We start from the raw sequence: 25,173 nt of genomic DNA on the forward strand, positions 1-25,173 counted from the left end.
AAACAACCAAATCCTCTATATTACCAGCTTGTCTACCATGCTGAGAACATAGATCAATGATATCCTTACACACAATAGAGGTAAAAGGACAATAAAGAAATAAATGATCTCTATCCTCAATTCATGCCAACAAAAAACAAATTGAGTATTCACCACCACTTTGTACTTCACAAGCTGATCTTTTGTAGGTAAGGCATTCAAAAGACTTCTCCATGTAGCAAAAGAATGCCTCGAAATATTTCCATTGAACCAGGTAGAGTCCATCCAATCAACCTTAGAGGCATGACCCCTAATGATCTCCCAAGATGATTTAGAAGTATATTTATCAGAAGAGTGACCTTTCCAAACAACCAAATCATTATAAGAGGAAGGAAGCCTAGGGATAGAAGGAAGGAGACCCCAGGCTTCAATAAGCTCCAGAGTGGTAGGACGAGATGGAAACCAATCTCCCTCTCATAGGATATTTTTAACCAAAGCTATCCTAGGAGAACCAACATCATATCAGATCCTATCTCCAAATCTTTTCAATAGAACCCCAGAAGGATGTTAAGAGTCTAGCCAAAATCTAGTAAGACCTCCACTCCCAATAATGTTTTGCATATATGGTTCAACCTTATCCCTATATTTGATAATTTTTTCCATACCCAAGCAGCATTAGAGATAAGTTTGACATTCCAAATGGATTCAAGTCTCAAATATCTGCTAAAATCCATTTCACCCGCAACCTATTATGATGTGAGACAATCCACCAAATTTGCTTTATTATCCCTATAATATTCATCTCCTTTATATGTTTAAGAACTAATCCTCCCTCACATTTAGGCTTGCAAACAACATCCTAAGAGATGTAATGAATCTTCCTATCAAGCATTGGTCCAGACCAAAGAAAATTGAAACATATGGACTCCAATTTGGAAATAACAGTACTAGGGAGACCAAATCTAACTGACAGTGGATTTTACATCATTGTAGAGCAAAAGATATTAACTGCGTCCTTCCAACATCTGAGGGAAATCTAGCCTTCCATTCTTCAAGCTTTTACCACGCCAATTCCACAATGGGAGCACAACCCAAGAAATTCAGCTTCCTTGAAATAAAAGGAACACCAAGATACCTAATAAGTAATTTTGTTTCCTTGAAACTCCTCAATTCCAAAAGTTGCATGTTGCTAGTTTGAGTAAGGCTCCCTACAATAATAAAGGACTTAGCCCTACTAAGTTTCTACCCATGATAGGAAGAAAAATCTTAAAGACCCCCCATATTAACTGTAATAGAACTCTGAGTAGCCTTAGAGAAAATCATAAGGTCATCAACAAACATAAGATGAGATAGACCACAAGGTTTGCATTTAGGAAGCAAAGCTATCTGACCATCAATCACCACCTTCTTCTTCACTCCAGAGAATCCTTCCATAGCCATAGTAAATAAATAAGGGGAGATAGGATCCCTTGTCTGATCCCTTTACCACCACCAAAAAAACCTGCAGGACTCCCATTCACCAAAACATAAAAGGTAGGGGAATTTACATAGGCATGGACCCACCCCATAAATCTTGGAGGAAAACCCATTCTTTTTCTTGGTCCACCATCCTGTTAGAAATTAAGAATTAAAAACTGGGCACGCCCTTTAATTTTTCTTGATATAACTGCAGTTTCTTTCTCTTCTTTGTCACATGGCAAAAGAGAACTTGTGAGTCATGATTCATGACTACAATTTAAGCATATTGTTATGGAAAAAAATACTCACCAATACTGGCGCGACACATGGACCTAGCTGGTCTAAGCGGGTCCAGGATGAGCTAGTCTCAGGATGAAAGAAACTGACTACGATAGATTGAAATAGCTGACAACTAAGTTACACCTACACTCGTGGATCGACAATTGAGTGATCGAGCTACATAACCACGTTATGCCCATCGTTGTAGATCAGGTGTAGGATGGTCGGCCTATATACACATCGGCTAGCCTATATCCACATTTATAGGCTAGCTTCAGGGAGATCGACCAATGACCATAGCTGTAATACGACAATTGAGTGGCTAAATCAGATCCGATTTGCCGAGGTCAGAATCCGAGCAACTGAGGCCAGCAACTGAGGTACTGAACTATACCTACATCTATAAACTGACAGTGGTAGAACGATCGGCCACTGAGTGCTTAGAAGAAGTGGCCATCCTGCCAATGCAATCAAAGGATCTATGAAGAACCTAGGGTCACTAAGAAGCCCATTCCTAGTCAAATACATATGCTCTAAGTCAAGAGCAAATCTTCACCAATCAAGAAAGATCACTTGCATGGACTCTAACCATCCCTATAAGGGAAGAGGAATCCCCCCTTGTAGAGCCTTGTTCTTTAAACCCAGTTTATTGACCGGTTGGTTCGGTTTGGTCTTGTAGGGTTTGAACTGAAAAGGGGTGATGCTGGTGCCCTATGGTACATGACAGCAAGGGTAACGTCAAATGCGAGGTGGCCAGATAAGATTGAACCAGTACCCGATGTGACTCGCATGCCTAAACCGTGCCCTTGCACGTACCACAAAACCATGTACGAATAGGAAAAGTATATTATTCATATTGAATGATGAGAACTTAGTCCACAACATGTGGCGAGAGAAAGATACACGTTAAGATTTTATTTCCCTCCAAAATACAGTAAGGTTGGCTTTGCTTTGGCTAATTGGTGGATGGTCATTGGTAGGTGTGAGATCCACCAGTGTGACCCACCTATTGGGGTAACGTGGGCCCTAACATGCCCAACTTGGGTGAGCACGTGTATTTCTACCTCTTCCTTGTAATGAGGTCTCGTATGCCCGATAATGTCGATTATTTTGGCCGGTATTGAGATTTAATACGTTTTGGTCTATAAAGGGGTGAAACCAAATAGGTGTTAGAAGATATTTATTAGCCAAGGTATAAATAGCAATTATGTCTTTCTCTCTCTCCCACTTATGATATTCAGCAAAGGTTGGTGAGAGGAGTTAAGAAGAGGGAGAAAGAGGAAGAAGGAGAGAAGGAAGAGGGAAGAAGGTTCCCCCTTGTTTTTCAGAGTGACTTCTTACCTTTTCGTCGTCGAAATAGTGTCTGGTGTCTTGAGATCTGCGTTTGGAGGTAAGTAATGAAATAAACCCTTGATGTGATGAAACTCTTTTTATGTGTGGTTGAATCTAGGAGATAATGGAACCCTTGTGTGATTTCCTTGAAGGTTTGAGGAAGGGAGACAAAGATTTGGAGTTATTGAGGTGACATTTTGAGTTTGGAAGGAGGATCTCAAGTTTTGGAGTTTTTCGAGCTAAGGTATGATTTCATCCCCAAACCTTGATGATAACTTAGAACCATGGAATAATTAAGTAAATGAAGCTTAGAATGTGTGGAGAATGAACTGGGAACAACCCCCTTGGGTTCCCAAGAGGAGGAATGAAGAAAGAAAGAACAGTAAAACCAGCAGAACACTGGTGGGTAGCACCAGTGGATAGTCAGACCCACCAGTGTGACCCCCAGTCTTACCTAGGCTTTTGGGCCAATTGACGGATAAGATCGACGAGTACCCTGACCCACCGGTCTCTTCTGGGCCTATTGACGAGTAGGATCGGCAAGTGCAAGACCCACCAGTGTAACCCACCTATCTCGCCAATGCTTCTAGGCCTATCGGTGGGTAGGACTGGCAGGTACCAGACCCACCGATAGTACCCACCAGTTCCTTCTGGACCTACCGACGGGTAGGACCGACAGGTACTAGACCCACCAGTATGACCTACTAGTCTATGTCTATGTGCTATTTGCCTGGGCAGTTTGCACAGGTGGGTTCTCCTACCCACCTGTATGACCCACTTGTTGCCTAAATGAGCTCCGTTGGAACTCGAACTCAATGGTAGCCTTCTACATATTGTTAAATGCATCGTGACCATATCTTATGTCTTTTTATAATTCCGAAATGGATGTATTCTAAATTTCTATATGTGTTAGGTTTCCAGACATTCGTTTTCACTCCTGATCTTACCCATACCGCTAGTGCATATTCTCCTATAAGAATAGGTAAGTGGGGAGAGGACTTTGATTTTATTTTGTGAGTGTTTTTGGCATATTAATCATTCATATATTATCTCGACATTACGAATGCCATTCTCATGCATATGCTTGATTAATGGTGGATGTATTTAGAAATGAACATGATGTATCTTATAATCTCTATGATTGTTATTTTCTATGAATCTTGAGTAGTATGGATTATTAATGTTGGATTATGATGATGATTTTTTGGACATATATGGGATTTCTAAAATAGATACCATAGTCGGCTTGGAAACGAATGCATTGGTACATCGTGGAATGGGATGTGGAAGTATTATGCAGTCGTACTATCTCATATAGGAGCATGTGGTTAGGATTTCACATTCCCTCATACTATGATCCTTCCCAATAGGGGTTTACGTGTTGGGTTATCATTGTGGGAAGCGTCGATCGAGACCGTTGTGGTGGTTAGAAGTACGCCTGGCTGATCATTAGGACAGTTAAAAACCTTAATGATACATTCAGAGGGTCAATCATATTACTTTTATTTTCTACTGTGGTTCAGCAACGATTTTCATTTCTGCTGTGGTTTAGCCACGATTTACTTTTTTGAGTGCTCACGGATGGCCTTCTCCGCAAATCCTATGGGCGTATTACGGGATGGAGGACGTGTTTCATACTCGGGGCATATGCATATAGTGGTTCTGAGCAGCATGTAACCTATGACCTAGTAATGATTGCTTAGGTGAAATAGGTTTAAAATGAATCTCATGAATATAGTACCATTTTGAATTACAATTGTTTGTGTGAGTCTTTCTTTCCATTTATTGAGCTAGTGAGCTCACCCCTTATGTATACTCCTTTTCAGATGATTATGTAGGCTACTCGGTAGAGGAACCCGTGTCGGGTCCCATTGACGAAATCCCAGTGGATGATTGGTGGGTCCCAGAAGGATTCGACCATAATAATGGTTGCCAGTGTGAGAACTGTGTTGCGGGGCAACAATACCAGACTATTTACAGTTCTCTTTTGATTCTTTTGGTATACTTCCCCTTTTGTGCTCTCGATAGTTAAATTACTATTTCTTGTGTAAATATCATGCCTACGAACCCACATGTAAATACACTATGTATAACAATTTAAATATCAAGAATATATGGGGATTTACGGGTATTTATATACGACAAGACTTCCACTGAATTACATTTTTATATTCCATAATACTTGTGGCTTGCTATGCTATGGTTACTGTATCAAATGATCCTAGTGGTTTTGGGTTATCCGGAGGGAACCCTGTCATCGGTCCAGTTCTATGTGAACATGGCGTGACACCCCTCATCTGACAGATTTAGAAGGTTCCTATACCAGAAACAACTGCCACTTGTGCACCTTCCAAGCGTATCACTTACCATGCTTGAACTCCTACCACAACTAGGAGACCTACCAATTTGGGACTTTCCATGATCACCTCATTGTAGCTATAAATACCCAAGTAATCCCCCCTTCAAAGGGATCAAAACTTTTCCATTCTCCTTAGAATTTCTGTTTGCAGAGAGATCTGATTTAGGCATCAGCAAGTCCCCGATGCTCACTCTCTTGTGCTGGTTCTTCTATGCAAGACGCACAAAAATCCTAGGACGATTTGCCGCAACACATACTTTAAACCCGAAAGAGTATGGACTTGTGTTTATTTATATTCCTTTAGAGTGTTTTTGTTGTTCTTTTGCTCCTTAAGAACTATACGAGAACAAAAACATATTTGTTAATGTCAATTCGTTTATATTTTCATTAGGAATGAACTAGACATCGGGAACACAATCTGTGAAACAAAGAAACAAAACTAAAATTGTTCTCTGTTTAGGAAAACATTTAAAAGTCCAAAGCATAAAAACCACATGCAAGGACTCTCTGATCTCTCTCCTTTCTCTCATCTCCCCCTTCTCCCACCCCCATGCATGTTGTGCAACCTATCCCCACCCTTTGCAACTCCCACCCCTAGGCCCTATCCTTGCATGAGTCAATGGAGGAGTCAAGGAGTCAAGGACACCTTATCGGATTTTGGCCACGATATCTTTTAGAGAAGATCTGGTTCGAAGAACCTTTCCTTGATGATGGAGTGCCCCCCAATTCTATGATACCATCAGTGGTATTGTCACTATATCTGACGAGATTGTGACTCGGGTCAGTGAATAAAGCAACTGAAGAGAAACCATTCAAAGCAAGGGTTGCTCCAAAGATTTCAGCGACACGAGGAAGTAAGGAGTGTGATTAACAACTATCTAGTGCAGTTGGTGAGATTGTGGTGTGATAAACCGACGCTCCCCAGGAGGTCTCAAGTTCAAGTTTCTTGGCTGTTACCCCCCCTTCTATAGTGTACCCGACTAAAAAAAGGAGTGTGATTAAGAGTGGAGCAACCACTTTTTCTGGTGTTCGTAGCAGCATAGGCTGACCTCACAAGCTTAGCCATTCTGGCTGCAACAATGGCCAAAGGCAGATAGTCTTTGTGGATGGGCGATTAGGGTTTTTTCCCCCTCCTTTTCTATTCTTACTAAAGAATCGAATCTATATCTGTTGGTTCTTCAATGGCAAGTCTCTCCATCAAATGCGAGGGAAATTTAGGGCCCTTCTCAAGTTTGCAGTAGAAGCTCAAGAACACATAGAGCTTACTCCAATTTCTCCAAATCAACGAAAATCATTCTCAATCTCGTCTGCATTTCTTGCAGCAAGCCTTGCCGATCAAAAACTGCAAGATCTTTGTAGTTTTTCTTGCAAATTTTGTTTGTTTTAGTGGAATTTAGAATGTTCATGGTTGTTCAGGGGGTTGTTGGATTTGATAGGAAAGCACATTGAAAAAATTTACTTGGGTTGGTTTTTGTATTTGTAAATCCACATAAATGCTTGAATTTTGAATTTCTATAAGATTTCCTTGGCATTTCTAAACATTAGGCTATGTCTGAAACATTAGGCTATACTTGGCTGCAAATGAAATTTAAAGGTAGAGGAAGTAAAATTTTCTAAATTAGAAAAGAAACTTTTGTTATCATTACCCTAGTGATTGTATAAAGTATTTAAATTTTTTACCATATTTAATGATGATACATTTTACGTGTACATTTTATTTACCTTTTATAATAATTTTTTTTTTCTTTTTTGGAATGATTTAGAGTCATTTATATAATCCCATGGGTAATGATTACAAAAATTTCTTTGTAAAGTTTGAAAATTCACTTCCCTTCCCATTAGTTCCCCTCGCAATCAAACGAAGCCTTCGGAATAAATTCTCCCGTCGTTGTCTGTCTGTCTGTCTATGTATAAGAAAACAAGTGAAAGTATGGGTTACTCTCCAAAATTTAGGAGAGTAGCATACTGAATATTTAGTTTTCTGGGCCAGAAAATCAGGGACTTTCGATTTCATTTCTTCCAACTACTGCATTCCCCAAGTACGCACAGAATACACAAGACAATCGCCGTCAGTTACAACAGTAACTTAAAGCCCTGGGAGATTAACATGTGCAGAACTCACCAAAGCATAAAGTACAATACATGAATTTACAGTTTTTATTTTTTATTTTTTTACTTTTTAATAGAGAAGAGGGAGCGTTCTTCATTCTTTATGCACTTAGAGACATTGAAACTACAGATGAAAGCTTGATCTTACGGACTTTATCAGTACCCTGGGGCTGAAATAAGATCTCTGTATGTGATTTCACCGTCACTTCTTTCCATTCAGAACCTGAGGCTCCGTCACTTTGATAATCACGGGGAGAGTACAAAACTTGTATTTTTGAATGACCTGCAAGAGATGGAAAAATGATTAGAAATGCCTAGTCAAGAAGATGAGGTAAACCAGCTGTATTAGGAATTAAGGCTGTGTTTCTTTGGCAAAAGAATGGAGGAAAACAAAAGTAAGATTGAGAAGGGTTTTAGTGACAAGTGAAATTTTATCGGTGTTTGTTTTGGCAAGAGAAGAAAACAAGATTCTTGCATTGGTTTTTCACTGTCTTGGGACTCTCAAAATTCACTTCCCACCCTTTGAAATTCCTCACCAAAACCATGAAAAACTTTCCTTTTTTAGGACAACCAAACACTCACCAGAAAATTTAGTCTTTTATTTTCTTCCTATAATAGATTTTTCTTTTCTTTTTGATTATTCCATTCTTTAGCCAAACAAACATATAGACATTTCTTAAGAGCACACGAAAGGAGGTGGGGGGGGGGAATATTCATATCAATCAGCTTGGTAGTAATTCAGTGAGAGTGCAAAAAAGATCCAAAAGTCAATAGCCAAAACAACTCCAATTACAAGGCTTTGGAAAGCACATTGTTAAAACAAAGCATTTAAATGATATAAAGAAGCCCAAAAGAAGCTGAAGACCTCATAAGTAATGTAAGGCTCATATGGAAATCCCTAACCCTAGTAGGATCACAACAAAGCCCCAAAATATTATGAAGATCCAATGGCTGCATTTGCAATAGGAATTAATTAATAAAAAATCCAACAACAATCTAACAAGAAAAATTCCAGAATTAGGTAATTCTGTGTAGCAGAAGATCAGAGCATCTGATTTGCACAAATACCTTGGTCGAAGGTCAGCGTAGGACAGCACTATAAGTAGCTACTGATTCTACCCAAAAGAACCCTAAAACAGAGAAACCTACGAAAGAATCTGAGTAGATAACAAACCAGCCTCAAACAGCTCCCTTTCTTGATCTGATGTGACAGGGATCCAGAGGATTGGGTCAAACAGAAACTGATAAGAATAACACATGAAAAAAGAGAGCTTAACTCCCTAGGACTGATTAGTTAGTCAGTCTCCTATTATGTTTTGATGATTCTAGTCCTACTAGGACTGCTGTCCTATTTGTAATAGGCAGTTTAAACTACTATATAATTAATAGAGGAGGGTAGCTGATAGAGTAGCCTTAGGGAGAAGAGGGAAAATCGCACAAAAGGGGGAAGGGGATCACACACCACGCACAAATTCACTAATCTAAAAATTAAATTCACTCTAAAAATTAAATATTGAGTTATATAAGTATATGAAGGGAAAATAAAAGACTACTCCTACTTGGACTCTAATACTGAAATAAATGCCTACTTAGACTCAAAACATAAACCTACTTCTCTACCTCCTACGTATCCTACTCAAAGACAAATAAAAGACAATGTAAAACTAACTACTACCAACCCTTGTTGGACCAAAAACCTAGGCTGGACCGGTTCTTCTTGGCCCTTGGCTTCCGCAGTCGTTCCTACTTGTCCAACCAAGTGCAATTGTATCTACATCAGCTCTCCCCTTCTGAAAAGAACTCAACTCCGTCGAGTTTGGATGAGGTCCAAGAATGCCGTCAGAGTTGATGCGCTTGATGAGAAAAGTACCAACTGTCTTCTTGATCTTGAGAGGGGGAAGCTCCTTTGCTGGAAGGGACTTCATCTCGAGGCCACCATGCTGAAAAGTGGATGTATTCTCATATCCACAGTGCTTGGCTTTCTTGTCGAACAACCATGGGCAACCCAGTAGAATGTGACAAACTTTTAGAGGGAGAACATCACATTGAACGTGATCGATCAGTCCACCAATGGAATATGTGAGCAAACACCTTTCATGAACTTTTAGGTTATTGTTGTCCACCCATCCAACCTTGTAGGGATTCGGATGAGGCTCAGTTTTCAGACCCAACTTGCGAACAACATCTTCAGTAACAACATTGGTACAATTGCCGGGATCAATCATCATACTACACAAACTGTCATTGCATCGCACCCTGGTTTGAAAGATACTATTATGGCACCAATCGTCCTCCTCAGGAATCTTCTGTGCAGTCAAAAGAGGACGGATCACATATAACGGTCGAGGCTCACCATCACTATCATCATCATCATTAATATCATTAGGATCATGATCACATTCAGCCTCCAGATTTACTGTTCCTGTTTTCGGTTGCTCTTCTGGTGCATAGGGTATAAAATTGTCCTTGTCGATGTAGGCTAACAACCGGTTAGGACATTGATTAGTTTTATGCCCGTAACCCTTGCATGAGAAACATTGAATAACCTCCTTTGAAAATGCTAAGTTCCTGTCATAACCACGCTAAGGTGAGGAGTATGGCTAATTAGGTTGTGAAAATGACGTGTCTAAATCACGACGAGGTGGAGAATATGGTCGGCTAGGTCGTGAAGATGCCATAAATGAAGCACTAGCCTGTGGTCTACTGATTGACTTTTCCTGTTGAGATGATTGTGGCTGAATAGAATTAGAACCCCTAGGGAAAGCATCTGTAAATGGCCTCCGATTGTATGGACGTTTCAAACTCTCCTCAACCTGAAATGCTACCTAGACAGCATCCTGATATGCTACCTAGACAACATCTTCTATTGTAGGCAGTCGGCTAGAGGCAAGGGCAGCACTAAGTTGAGGGTGTAAACCATTACAGAATTGTACCACCAATACTTCTTCATCCCACTCAAAATCTGAACGAGTAGCCAAATAATAGAACCTAGCAACATATTCTTCCATAGTCAAATTCTCTTATTTCAACTGTGCAAACCTGAGATGCATGCGTTGCTTGTAATCAGAAGGCAAGAATCTCCAGTTCATGACTTTATGCATTTCAGCCCAAGTAGTTACTAAACCAATGCCTTGGGTTCGGTTTTGCTATTGTTGCTTGATCCACCAGATTCAGGCCGTGCCTTTCAGTTTGGCTTCTGCAAATAAGATATTTCGAGCCTCGGTCAACCCATACCATCTGAAGAATGTCTCTAAGCTGTGAATCCAGTCAAGGTACAGTTCTGGATTATTGTCTCCATAAAAATCAAGGACATCCAATCTTGCTACTCTTTCTGCTCCATCATCATATCTACCAGTTCCATATGGTGGTGAAGGTGGTGGCAGTGGTGTATGATGTGGTGGTGGATCCTGTGGAACGATGTTAGAAGAATCCCTAGATTGAATGGGACTCTTTCCTTTATCTACTACCACCAAACGATCAATAGAAGCTTGCATGGATTCCATCATTGTCATAATAGTTTCAATTTTTGCATTATTTTCTCCCTTATAGGAGTTCAGCTGTTAAACAACTTCACTATTGGCCACCATGGTGGAGATGGGCAAGATTACACCTGAATATGATGGTAAAATAGTAAATAGATGGAAACTTAAAGGAGAATGGCAGAATGGTAATTATCTCACTTGCTTTTTCTCTTTTTTTTTATTTATTTATTTATATATATATATTTTTTTTGCAAGGATGGCAGAACTGTAAATAGTGAAAGTGCACTTTAAGTCACAAAGGAAGACACATGTGGAGAAAAGGTCTAATTGGAAATAAAGAGAATTATGGGAGAAAAGGAATTAAGAGATAAAGAAGGGGTAAAGTGGGAAAAACTAAACAATAAAGTAAATAAAAGAGAGGCCACGGGTGGGGTTTGTGTTACCGATAAAAGGAGTGCTTCTCCTTCTTGGAGACAGAATGAGAGGGAATGGTGGAGTTCGACGAAAGAGAAGAACCAATCTAACCAGGTATGTTCCTCTTGCTTTTCTCGCCTTCTCTTCTTCTTCTCGTCGCTCTTCTCTTTTGTTCTTCTTCTTTCTTCTTTCTCTTCTTCTCTTCTTCTTCTTCTTTTTTCTTATTTCTGTTTCTCTCTTTTGTTCTTCTTCTTCTTCTTCTTCTTCTGTCTTCTATTGTCTGATTTCTGTCGTCTCTCTCTTTTTTTTTTTTCTCTTCTTCTTCCCCTGATTTGCTTGCTCCTCGCTGCTAACGCCCTCTTCCGTCGACTTTTTTTTTTTGGCTCGCCTTCCTGCTGTTGCTTTTTTTTTTCTTCAGCCTGCTATCGCTCTCTCTGCTGCTTCTCCGACTTCAACTTCTTTATTGTTTTTTTAGTTGTCGGACAAAGAAAGAGGAGGCAGGGTTTTTTTTTTTTCTTTCAGTCTCTGTCGAAGGAAAGGGCGATGGGTTATGGTAGGGCAGAATTGATGGTTATGGGAGGTGGAATGGAGTTGTGGGAGGTGGAATGATAGTGATGATAGGATCCTTCGGCTCTGATACCAAATTGATGGAGTAGCCTTAGGGAGAAAAGGGAAAATCGCACAAAAGGGGGAAGGGGATCACACACCATGCAAGAATTCACTAATCTAAAAATTAAATTCACTCTAAAAATTAAACATTGATTTATGTAAGCATATAAAGGCCTTACCAAAAAAAAAATGTAAGTATATGAAGGTAAAATAAAAGACTACTCCTACTTAGACTCCAAACATAAACCTACTTCTCTACCTCCTACGTATCCTACTCAAAGACAAATAAAAGACATAATGTAAAATTAACTACTACTAGCCCTTGTTGGACCAAAAACCTGGGTTGGACCAGTTCTTCTTGGCCCTTGGCTTCCACAGTCGGTCCTGCTGGTCCAACCAGGTAAGTGCAATTGTATCTACACCAGTAGCCCCAACTCAATCATTTGGGACTCCCTTGCACAAATCGCAAGACTCTCTCTCTCTCTCTCTCTCTCTCTTTTCTTTTACAGATAGGAATGGCTTTTGTTGGTTTATTACTTTTATTGATAATTGTACTCATCTGACATGGGTGTTTCTTATACATAATTGTACTGATCTGACATGGGTGTATCTCATACATAATAAGTATGATGCCTTCTCTTGTCTTCAGTCTTTCCATGCCATGATTCGTACCCAGTTTAATGCCATTGTAAGGGTATTTCGTAGTGATAATGGCACAGAATATATCAATGGTGTTTTTCAGCAATACTTTGAATCTGATGGCATTCTTTCCCAGACTTCTTTGTTCGGACACCTGAACAAAATGGGAGGGATTCTTGAGCGCAAGAACCGTCATCTCCTTAAGGTTGCTCGGGCTCTCATGTTTGCTACTGGTGTCCCTAAATACCTCTGGGACGAGGCCCACCTTATTAATCGGGTTCCTTTTAATGCGCTTAATTTTAATCCTCCCATTTCTTTTATCCTGATCCCACTATTGCTTCCAGTCTTCCTCCCCAGGTCTTTGGTTATGTCTGCTTTGCCCATAATTCCTTCATTTCTTGGTCCAAACTTGACCCTCGTGCTTTGAGGTGTGCCATTCTCGGTTACTCAGCCTCCCAAAAAGGGTATAAGTGTTATTACCCTCCTTCTCACCACTTGTATGTAATTATGGATGTCATTTTTCACGAGTCTGAGGGGTATTTTCCGTCGACCCTTCAGGGGGAGAGTCTTGAGGAAGAGCCTCCTTTAGTTATTGATATGTCTTTCCTTTAGGTATGTCTCCTGTTCAGGGGGAGCCATTAGATCAGACTGTAAGAGATGTGATCACTCACACTCGGAGGTCCAAGGAACAAGATGCCATTAGTGACTAATCATACCCTTCTGAAGCACTTCCATTGGATTTGCCAATATCAGGTAATATTTCTCCCACACTTGATATTGTACTATTAATCATGTTACTCCATAAGCACTCCCATACTTGATATTATTCCTGTTGCTACAAATCTGAGGTGGAATCTTTAACAATTGGATGCTAAGAATGCATTTCTCAATAGAGATCTTGATAAAGAAATTTATATGGATGCTCCCCCTGGTTTTACATCTCCCTCCACTGCTGGACATGTCTGCAAGTTGAAGAAATTATTGTATAGTCCGAAACAGTCTCCTAAGGCATCTTTGGATACAGACGGAGTCAAGCGGATCACACACTATTCACCAAGCTGAAAGGTAACCAGATTACTACTTTGATCGTCTATGTTGACAATATTGTGATTACTAGTAACAATGATGAGGAGATCTCCAACCTGAAGGCCTTACTAGCAGGCTAGCAGCAGAGTTCGAGACTAAAGACCTAGGACCTCTTCGGTATTTCCTTGGGCTTGAAGTTGCTAGATCCAACAGAGGTATCTTTATTTCCCAGAGGAAGTATGTTATGGATCTCCTTAGTGAGACAGGTATGCTTGGGTGTAAGCCTGCAGACAGGACTATGGAAGTTAATCATCAATTAAGCAGTGCAGTTGGTGATTCAATCGATAAAGAACAGTACCAGAGACTTGTTGGCCGATTGATCTATTTATCCCACACTCGACCTGATATTACCTATGTTGTGGGAATTGTTTGTCATTTCCTTCGTGATCCCAGTACACCTCATCTTGATGTTGTGTATCGAATTTTGCAGTACTTGAAATCTTCTCTTGGGAAGGGTATACTCTACTCTAATCATGGACATTTGAAGATCGAAGCCTATACTGATGTTGATTGGGCTGGATCTATTGAGATCAGAGATCTACATCTGGGTATTGTTCTTTCCTTGGAGGTAATCTTGTTACACGGCATAGCAAGAAAAAATCTGTGGTGCCACGGTCCATGCTGTAGCCGAGTATTGTGCGATGGCTCAAGGAATTTGTGAGTTGATTTAGCTAAAAGCCTATTGTGTGATCTTTGAATTGCTGTTAAATGCCTAATGCGACTGTACTGTGGCAACAAGGCAACTATCAGTATTGCTCACAATCCGGTTCAGCATGATAGGATCAAGCATATTGAAATTTGATCGACACTTCCCAGAAAAGAAGCTTGACCAAGGAGCGATCTGCATACCCTTTGTTAGTATTGAGAATCAGTTAGCTGATGTGTTTACTAAAGCTGTTCTTTGTAAGGAATTTCATCCTCTTGTCTCTAAGTTAGGTATGTTTGACATATTTGCACCAACTTGAGGGGAAGCATTGAGATGACCATAGTTAGTTTACTACTTACGCTTGGTTAGTTACTAATTATCGTAGTAAGCCTTGTATATAGGGATGCTTAGTCAGCATAACCCTATTTTCCCTATTTGTTTGATTGTAATCTTTTATAAATAAGAAAGACCTCTGTCATTACTGACAAGTTGAATCATTCTCAAACCTCTAGTCCTCAATTGGACTCCAACAGTGGCCAACGATTGAAGAGAGTTAGAATCCGTCTTTGATTTTCTTTTATTTTATAGCTTTGTAAACACATGTAATGCTTAGACACTCCCTATGACTTGATTAATGGTTTGATTTAGTTTATTTTGAATGTGAGGTTGTAACATCTCCTTTCTCTCTTATACCTCTCTTCCCTCTCTTTCCCCACATAATCTCTCTCTTTCTCTTCTCTCTTCTTCATAACTGTGGCATATGTACTAGCAGAGTCATTTCTCTTTTATGGCCATCACTAGTAGATCACTCTCTCCAATATGTATCAACTTTGATCAGAGCCAAACCTGGTTATAGATACGATGGATCTTACCCTTCTCTCTCCCTTGTTTGCTATTTGCTAACTACTTCAAGCCATGTAAGAGAACTTGCGAAAGGTTGAAACGAATCTCTAAGAGACTAAACAATAATGCAAGGAATTTAAGAATTTAAGAACCAATTGCCAGTCACATCCGATCATATGGAATCTTCATCCGACAAACTGATCTCACTTGTTGAGTAATGTGTAGACGATCTAGAAGACGAGTTGACAAAGGAATCTTTGATGATGAAGACCCTCAAGAGGAGCCCATGATCAGAATCGAAGATAAATTGATCGATGATTTGATCGAAAGTCGAGAGTCTCCTCCAGAAGACTATGTTGCATGGTTCAAGAACTTGAGCACGCAGGTATCCCCAGAGGTCGAAACGAAACCTCTGGTGATTTTCGAAAATCCACTGTTTCGACCAGTTTCGACCATGTTTCCCATGTTTCGAATGTCGATCTTCTCTTGTGCATTTTTTCTCCCAAGTGTGGGAAACTTGGGGAAACAGTGGAGATTTTCATTTTTTGACTACCAAACTTAGGGAAATAGTGTTCTGGCACTTATTTATATTTCATTTACATAAGATATTATTCATAAATAAGGAAATACCCCTTATGTAAATGTTTTTTATATTTGTTATTTCATTTACTTAAGATATTATTCATAAATAAGGAAATACCCCCTATTTGAATAAAAATAAAAATAGTTTAAAAATCAAATTCCTAAAGGATAAAAAGTCAACCCCCTAGTCCAAGAACAAAAACTGGATTTTGGTTATAAGGGCGATTTTCAACTTTTAAATGCTGGGGTTTTTCTCAATCATGAAATTTTATAAATCCTATAACATTAAAACATTGCTAAAAACCAAAAGTCCGGTAATATAATCTTTTGTTTTGTTATCCCTAAAATTATTTTCATTCAGGCGATTTTAACAGCATTCACGCACTTTAAAATAAGTTTGACCGGAGCATTACTATGTCATTACAACTTAGATTTAAGTAATCTTAGACTTGTTGGAAAGCTGGTTTTATGTTATACCTACTACAAAAAGTCTCATGTAAAAATAAAAATCATTTGACTAGTCAAATTTATTATAGAACAAGAGCATTTCTATAAATGTTGATTCTTTATAACTTAATGTGATTTAAAGTTGATTTTTTATGATTTGATGTGGTTAAATGTTGATTTTTAATGACTTGATGCGGCTTAATGTTACTTTTTTATGATATAAGGTATATATAACTTACTAAATAATGTTAGAAAAAATAAAATGAGTGCCTTGAGGGTAGTGAGTCACTACTTGGATGGAACCACCTAGACACTATTTGGAATTGAGTCACTACTTTCGAATGTTGAGTAATTGAGTCACTACTGTTGAGTGTTGATAGAAAACTGTTGATGATGTAATATTTTTATTTATTTTGGATCATTTGGATTATGTCTTATGTTTTGATGTAGATTGTAGACTATATATATAGTCATTATGTAGTATAGTTTCAGAATTTAAGTCAACAAGTTAGTGTAATGATTATCGAACCTTTAGTCCACCATACAACTGACACAAGTAAGACTTTGTTTTTTTTTTTTTTTTTTTTTTTTTGAAAAGTAATGATGTGATGTGTTAAAATTTTAAAAAAAATGATGTAAACATAATAAATCAGACAAAAAAAAAAAAACACTATTTGGGGGTCGAAACCTAAGTTTCCACCATAGAGGGAAAAATTCCCCGGTATCCTCGAAATTTCCCAGGTTTTCAACCGAAATTTTGGTCTCCCCAGGGGTCGAAACTTGATACCATGAACCTTGCTATGTTGAATTGGAGCAAATCACGATCAACCTATAATGATCGAAAGTTTGGAATTTCTTCTTTCACAATAGATCTCCAACGAAAAAATTCTAATTATGCCCCTATTATTCGGGAGAAGAATTGGATCGTTGAATCAAGGATGCTGATCGTTGATGTCGAGTGGTGATGATTCTCTCGTTCTGCTAAATAAACTCGATGGCAAATTTTTACAAACAATGAGAAATAATGCAGTTTCAGTGCAACATTAGGACCCGTTTTGATAGTACTTGTAATGGATTTTTGTTTAAAATGTTTTTATTTGTAATGGACTCAATTATAAGGCCTACATTTTATAATGGAATTTTGTCTTAAATGGTTTTTATTTATCATGGACTCAATTAAAAAGCCCAAATTTTAAGTCCATAGGGGTACACAAAATTAATATTTTTATTCAGTAGTTAGTATTAGTAGTGGGACCCGTGAGCTATTAGTTAGGAAGTTATCTTGTAAGACAAAGTTTCTCTTATTTGTGAGACCCGGTTTGGAGGAGAGAAAGTTAGTTTTGAGTTAGCCTAACACTCTTCCCAAAAGCATCTACGTATGGAAGAGTTTCCTATTCAGTTGGATCTTTAATTTCTTTTGTTATTTAAGTATTTGGTTAGTTGGGGACTCCTCCAACAGTGACCAACGATTGGAGAGAGTGTAGTCTGTAATTGATTTTCTTTAATTTTATAGCTTTATAAATACATATAATGCTTAGACAACCTCCAGGAACTTGATTAATGGATTGATTTAGTTTGTTCTGAAAGTGAGGTTGCTGCCTCTCTCCTTTCTCTCTCTTCTCCTTCTCTCCCTTCTCTTTCCCCTCGTCATCTTTCTCTTCTCTATCTTGAGACTTGTGGCATATGTAACAGCAGGGTTTGTAATGTAGAGCTAAATTGACAAGTCAATCAAGCCCTCAATCTATCGGATTCTTTATTCAGAGAACATTCACAGTCCAGGCAACAGTAGTTAAATAAATCAGACTTAGAGAATATCTAAGTAGGAAATAAGCACAGCTATTGATCTCAACAGAGAGGGGTTCTCTGGTCAGACCAGTAAATAGATGATTGGGGTCCAGCAACGACTGTTATGAGTCTCAAACCATCCAAACAATATGGACTATATCAGCTGAAAACATAGGAACTAGAATAGGCCAATAAAGTCCTATCGATCTCAGGTATTGGCTGAAGAAATCACTATAGGACAAAATCTGAGTGATTTTCTATAACTCCAGACCAGGTGGTCCAACAGAGCTGGAACCCTGGTCGAGTCTCTCTTTATATGGGAGGCTCCTTCGATCCAAAAAGCAGCTCAAACCAGTGGCTCTTTGAGGCTGAAGCCGCAACAGGTACTGGGCAGAGCAGAGAAGAAGAGACTGATGTGGGTACCTGTAAGGCTGAATGGACTGATCGAGCCTTAGATAGCTTGAAGAAGAAGATCCTCCTGGGCTTCCCACCACAAGGAGTCGTCGGATCGAACACCAATCCTTCACTGTGATCAGACAGACACATAGCAGTTTCTCACAGAGAAGCTGCAGCAGCAGCAGCAGCAATATTAGTTTTTGTCAAATCGTGGGAGGCTAGAAGCCCTCCTAATGTTTATTTATAATGTGTGATGGGGGGCAGGGATTACAAAATAGAAGGTTCCAAAAAGGAAACCTTAAATTAGACTTATTAAAATACTTATTAAAAACTGAAATTAGTAACTACTTGAAAAAGGAGACTAACAACTAATAACTTGACTTATGAGTAAGACAAACTACGACTTTAATTGAACCAGCTGGCTAACCCAAACTGAACCAATTAATAAATCAAACCAAATAATAAAAAAACCCCCTATACTAAGATCGTGGGCTGCCTGTAGAGCCCCTACCCGACAGTCCTCTTCCTCCTCCTTTGATATGTCTTCAATGCTGCATCAGTTTGATGCAGTACATAGCCATCGATTTAATTCCTAGACAGACACGACTGGGCCCATATATGGCTTATGCTTTAAGCCCTTAACCCCACCCCTGTTTTGCCCCCATATAGCCATCGACTAGCATGTGGAATGGAAGATTCGGGACAGATTTTGTAGGCCCATGTGACAGTTTTGTTGAATATATGGGTTGCGCAAGGATTAGAGTGGGCACCAGCCTGGACGGCTGACATGGTGGATTAAGGAAGATCTTTTGGTGGTTTCTTTTTCTTTCCTAGTAGTATCTATTTTGAAGTAGAATAGTTATTATTTCCATAGCTTCTATTTTTGTGTATGTTTTTCTTTGATGGTAGGAAAGTGTTTCTATTCTCTTACTTTCTATTTTGTAAGAGGGGGGTTATCTAAATTGGATGTTACAGCCTTCTCTGGGATTTGTTTCCTTTGGTAACTTGTAGGGCAAATCTATATTATGTAAAGAGTCTTTGGACTCTCATCACGATTTGATTGATAAGAAAAGAGTTTGGTTTTGTTAAAACCATGGCTGTGAGAGGCAGTGAGGTGACATATCTAGGTTTGTGATAGACAGACTGACGCAGTTACGCATCACAGACCAAGGACATGGATGAGAGGCCTTGATCATATTCCTCCCCCCATCTTCTTCCTCTACTTTTCCCCCATCCAGTGCTTGTTTATATTTTTATATTATTTCAGCATCAACATAGTGACAGAAGAATTGCAGCCCTATTCTCCATCACTGTTACTAATGTAGATAAGTCACTCGGACTTATTTTATTGCAAATAAACCTTGGGTTGTGTTATGTATGTGTTGGGCCTTTGATCCCATGGGTTTTCTTTGAAATTGGCCACTTTAATAGGCCTAAAATATGGGTAGAAAGTAGGAAAACGGGATTTTATTCATTAGTTTAATTAGTTGCTATTTAATTCAATAAAGGCTCATTAGGCCATTAGTTGGTTGTAAAGTCCTATATGGACTATTAGTTAGTTAGTCCTACTCCATGTTGGAGTCATAAAGTCAAGTCTTAGTCCTATTTTGAATTCCTAGTTGTAATAGGAGTGTCTACTCCTATTGGGAAACTAGCTCCTAGTATTAGTATGATTGTAGACTTCCCCTCTATAAATAGAGAGGCATATGTACTATTATTGGACAGATTTTGAATGAAAGAAAATTTGCAACAAAATGCTTAGAGCAGCTGAGATAGCTGTGGGTGAGAAGCCCAGGCTGAGATAACCACTTCCTTTATTCTCTTTCACCCTTCTCAACCCCCCATCTGTTTTATTCTTCCTTTTTTATTTTATTTTTCGTAACATTCAAAAGGTATAGTTCAGATTTTGATAAAAGTCTCCAGAAATCATAACCGATCAGCAATCCTAGTGGGAATAGGAGAGAGATCGATCTCCTCTCTTTCTCTCTTCTGTACTCTGTTCAGCCAGGTCTTCAATCAGGGTATTCCAGGCCTCATAAGGGTCCCACGATCCTTACCTAGTCACTGTTGAAAGCATTCAGCTGCTGTTCTTGAAGGTTCTTCTCAGTTTTCTCTCCTAGGTCAGAAAATCAAGAAAGCTTGTAACTTCACAACCAGACGTCAGAATCCTCTCAACTTTGGGGGTTTTTGTACCCTCCCTAGGGACTATTTATACCCAAAAGTGCAGCTCAATCGGACTCCCACAAACTTGGCCGCACCTTTCTCTCTCCAGCTCTATAGAAGGTTTTTCTCTCTCCTATCGGGTTAGGTTTTGGGCTGGTTTTGCTCCTATATGGGTATCGTATCCTTGAGGGTTTATTTGATGGTATTATTTCTTTGTTTCTTGCTCCTATTTGTATTGTTTGGGGTTATAAACTGCGGAGTTAGTTACTTGTAATCTACTCCTACATTAGTTACTGTTGGATGATCCTTTAACACTGCCCTTTCGAGTGTCATAGGAGTTGGACTATGAACACTCAAGTTTACACCTTGCGAGTGCACTATTCTGCTGTTATCTGCGGTAAGACTTCAAGCCCAAGAAATTCCAAATCCAACCAACAGTTTCATCCCACCTTTTAACAAAGTAATACCCTCCTTAGGGCCTTTCTTCGATGGAGATTTAAGCATGATCCAAAGGCTGTCTTGACTGTAACAGTGAATTGCTAGTTTTGACTTTCACTTATTAATTTTGAAACCTTGTCATATCTTGTCATCCAGCCACCAATTCAAATTTGACTGAGGTTTTGAAGAGTTATTTAGTCCACAGAGGCCTACCTTCAATAGAGATATCTGTCCCATCATTTTTTGGGACAAATGCCTATGATCAGCCTGCCGATTGGCAAGTTGCTTTTAGTGCAGCTATTCATCATATCTGGTGGGAAAGGAACAAAAGAAGATAGACAACCACTTTGCATACTTTGGAGCAGATTCAGGATGCTATTACTTTTGAGGTGAGGAATAAAATTCTTCACATTTGTGTTGGTTGTCATGACATAAGCAGGAATAGATATTTGGCATCTTCTTGGGACCTTCCGCTATTATCCCCCCCCCACCAGATTGGTTGTATCATCTCTTTCTCTTCATTTTGTTCCCCTCATCCCTTTTTGTTGTATCATCAGCTGGTTTTTTGGGTATGTTTCTGCGCCCCCCCCCCCCTTTTTTTTCTTTTTGTATCCCTAATTTCTTTGGCTTGTTTCTTTCCCCCTCCCCAAGTCCTTGGTTCTGTCTGCCCCTATCTCCTACGGCTTGTTTCTGGTCTTTTCCTCTTGGGCTGGCTTTCTTTGGGTAGGTTAATTACCCTTGATTAGCCGGAAGGCATTGTCTGTTGTATTTTATTTGTTTTCTTTTCTATTTAATATATTTTCTATTCACCCAAGAGAAAAAAAAACAAAGTACTGTCGACAGTTTTAAGGGTTAAACAACCAGCTGTTCATCTACTGTCAGTTGTTCTGTTATTCTCTTTTGCTGCAAATTGGAGGACTAATGTACAGTTGGAGTGTTGGGTGATCCTATTGTGGGAAAGATTCTTACTTGTCTAGTTGGGAATTGGTCCTACATTAGGGTTATTTCTCTTGTATTCCCATCACCGATCTGCATCACTATCACCCTAGCAATCAAAAAGTTTGATATGCCAACACAAATAACATAATTATGTCTAATGGTGTATTGCAAGGATCATCTTTCTACAAGAAGAAAAAATCCAGATAAAGATATAACACCTACAACTCGAGAAATGAAAACAAGAAAAATCTAACGCAAAATGTGTAACAATTAAGTGCCAGTATGAATACAACGGAAGTAGAAAATACCTTCTTTGTTAGTTTTTAATCTATTCATGATGATGATGTTAGTAACGCATTCACACTCATTGCTTAACGAAAGCGTTTCATCCATATGTGGGTCGAGTCTTGTCATTGACTACATGCAGTGAAAAATTGTTCAATCCAATTATATATAACAATTCTATACAATGCCTTCCATCTAGACCAATTATTTGTATCCATCTCATGGAAGGAATAGCTATAAGAATAATACAAGATGCACTAGAACGGTACCTTGAAGATGGCTGTTTTATTTATCAATATGGGTTTCCAAATCAGATGGCTACATTTGGATGGCCCAGCTTGAAAGTCAAATCCAATTGATAATCCTAAATCATCCATTCTAGAGAAGGGTAAAAATAAATAAATTAAACTACCATGAATATTGGTTTAATGGTCTAGATGAAAGGCTTTCTAGTTACCTAAACCAAACATGGCAGACTTCTGGATGATTAGCCGACTAACTTTCGATCTCTTGATGTATTTCAGCACTTGCATATCCTCTTGCTTTCCTTTGAACTGTAGAAATTCCCCAAGAAGGTTTTTATTATCTTTAAACACCAACCTGCATAGTAATTGCAAATAAGTTCAATACTGATGCTGTATACGACAATTAATCAATGAAACAAAGAAATGACAGAAAATATAATCCAAGCCCAAAATTAGAGTTCCTACTACCTATATCAAATCGATTTTTATTCTCATCACTGATTAAAGAGATCAACACAAAATAAATAGACTAAAACCAACCCTTTTTTTTATCTTTTACGAGGGGAGGGGGGTGTATGGTGAGTAGGCAGTCCCCCCCCCCTTTTTTTTTTCCCTAATGGGGCCACCATCCAATTGGGGGAGAGGAGAAAGATGGCCCTTGTGTTAGTGTACGATGTCTTGTACTCGTCGCAGTTTTGATCCAGGGAGTATTGGCACAGCCCCCCGCTCGAATTTTTTATTTGAGGGCAGTTTTGTACTTTCCGGTATTAGGGTTTTTCGCTATATATTTCTAGCGAGATTTACTCTCTCTATAAGAAATTCTGAGAGATGTGATGAGGAGCGCTGTAACCTCATAAATCTCGTATTCTCCATTGATAGTGAAGCAAAAACTCATCTCACCGAGGACGTAGGAAATCTTGCCGAACCTCGTAAACCGGTGTACATTTTTGCTCTAGTTTTTCATTACCTTTTGCATCGCTTTTAGGGTTGCGTTTCTACACCTTCAATATTCACGAAAAAAGCCATTTCATGGACACTTTCCTTCTTTTAAAATCAGGGTGCTCGCCATTTAATATATATATATATATATAGAGAGAGAGAGAGAGAGAGAGAGCCACGCATATTCATGAAAACTAGGTCATTTCACTTAGGTACTATATAATTTTTAAGCTGGGGTTCTCTCCATTCACTGAAAGAAGGATGACTCCCTACTTCTTCTTCCTCTTCTTTTGAGGTGTAGGACTACCCCTTCTGCACCAGAACTAGCACATTATGGTTACAATCCAAAAGCTATAAAATTAACTTCAGTAGAGATATCAAAATATGCATATAAGACAACAATATGTAAGTATATTGAAGGCTTATATAAGGACAAACCTATCCCACATTGGTGCTGTGCTAAGAATGAAATGAAGCTTCTCATTTATCCCATCCTCCGTCTCTTTCTTTCCTCCACGAAATGCATCCTTAATCCAACTAGAGAACTTATTTCTTGGCTCTGGTTTAAGCTGTATCCATTGGTCAAACGTAATTACCTCTGATGAAAAATTTGTTGGATGAATCATCCTGCAACACAATAGAAAAATAGCTTAAGTGTCACAAAAGACGTACCAAATGTCACAGTGATGTAGTTAAGACTTAAGATTATTCGATTGAGCCCATAAAGACTTCATTTTGGCCCATAGACGGGTTATACGGGCCTTGGACCTTCTATTTTTGGGTTTATTGATGCAACGGACTTCCTTTGTAATCCCATATTGGGAGTCTTAAACTTTTACATGGGTTTAAGTATATACATACATGTAAGCCAAGATCCCATGGTCCTTGCACATGAAGCTCACGCAGCATATTCCTTCCCACGGCACAGAGGGAGAAGAAATGTCGAGAAAACTCTTCCGATGCAATTCCCAGGAATCTAAGTGTCGAACACCTAACATCCCTCCTCTAATACCATGTTCGCCACCATTTCAGCTAAAAGCTCAAACTTTTAGGGAAGGGCAATGACAATGTGTGTGTATATATATATATTGATAGTTTAATGTCATCTAGAGTCTATACACAACACTTTTTTAGAGTTGAAGTGAGGACTGAAAAACACTCATCCATTGTGACTGAGGATACAATTTTTTTTTTTTTTTTGAATTGATCCTACTATATCCTATTCTATTGAGGGACGGAAGGTATGAACCAAGATACTTGAACCCAAGACCTCCTAGTAGGATGGGCTTTAACGCTCCACATACTACCAAGTGCACTAGTCAATGTATACATCAACATATGTGCTTTTAAATAAGTCCAATCTAGAATGATTCCCTTTTAGTTAAGTATTTTACATCCTATTATTAGTTAGTAGTTTGCTAACCAATTTACTTCGGATAAGACTGACTTGAGTAGAGTTACTCAAGCAGTTTATGTTTGTTTACATTGAATTTTTTAAATCCTTTTGTATCAATATGTATCCTACGACAGATACCGATATGCACCGATACGATACGATACGATATGCACAGATATGTACCGATACTATATGCATGGTTTAAAGTATCTCTGATACCGATACGATACCCTCTGATACATATCTTAAATTTAGCCGACCGATATAGTGACCGATACCAATACTTTAATCCTTGATCTTTAAAATATCTTAGCATATCCCCG

The 25,173-nt window shown here is 38.9% G+C and overlaps 1 protein-coding gene across 5 annotated transcripts in view; it reads right to left on the bottom strand.

Moving 5' to 3' along the window:
- Positions 1-7,384: 7,384 nt before the first annotated feature.
- The window catches only part of LOC122089312, a 31,426-nt gene continuing 13,637 nt past the window's right edge, over positions 7,385-25,173 (bottom strand). Inside the window, exons 5-9 of one of the 5 annotated variants that reach the window (XM_042658940.1) lie at positions 23,893-24,081; positions 22,728-22,870; positions 22,540-22,634; positions 22,294-22,402; positions 7,385-7,799 (exon numbers count right to left, since the gene is read on the bottom strand). In XM_042658940.1, coding sequence (XP_042514874.1) covers positions 7,618-7,799; positions 22,294-22,402; positions 22,540-22,634; positions 22,728-22,870; positions 23,893-24,081 — 718 coding nt within the window. In that variant the 3' untranslated portion in view covers positions 7,385-7,617. Of the gene's footprint in view, positions 7,800-22,293; positions 22,403-22,539; positions 22,649-22,727; positions 22,871-23,892; positions 24,082-25,173 lie in introns of those variants that run through there. The other 4 variants (XM_042658941.1, XM_042658943.1, XM_042658942.1 and 1 more) reach the window with 4 other exon arrangements.

The sequence above is a fragment of the Macadamia integrifolia genome, chromosome 9 (assembly GCF_013358625.1).
Source record: "Macadamia integrifolia cultivar HAES 741 chromosome 9, SCU_Mint_v3, whole genome shotgun sequence".
Taxonomy (NCBI): Eukaryota; Viridiplantae; Streptophyta; class Magnoliopsida; order Proteales; family Proteaceae; genus Macadamia; species Macadamia integrifolia.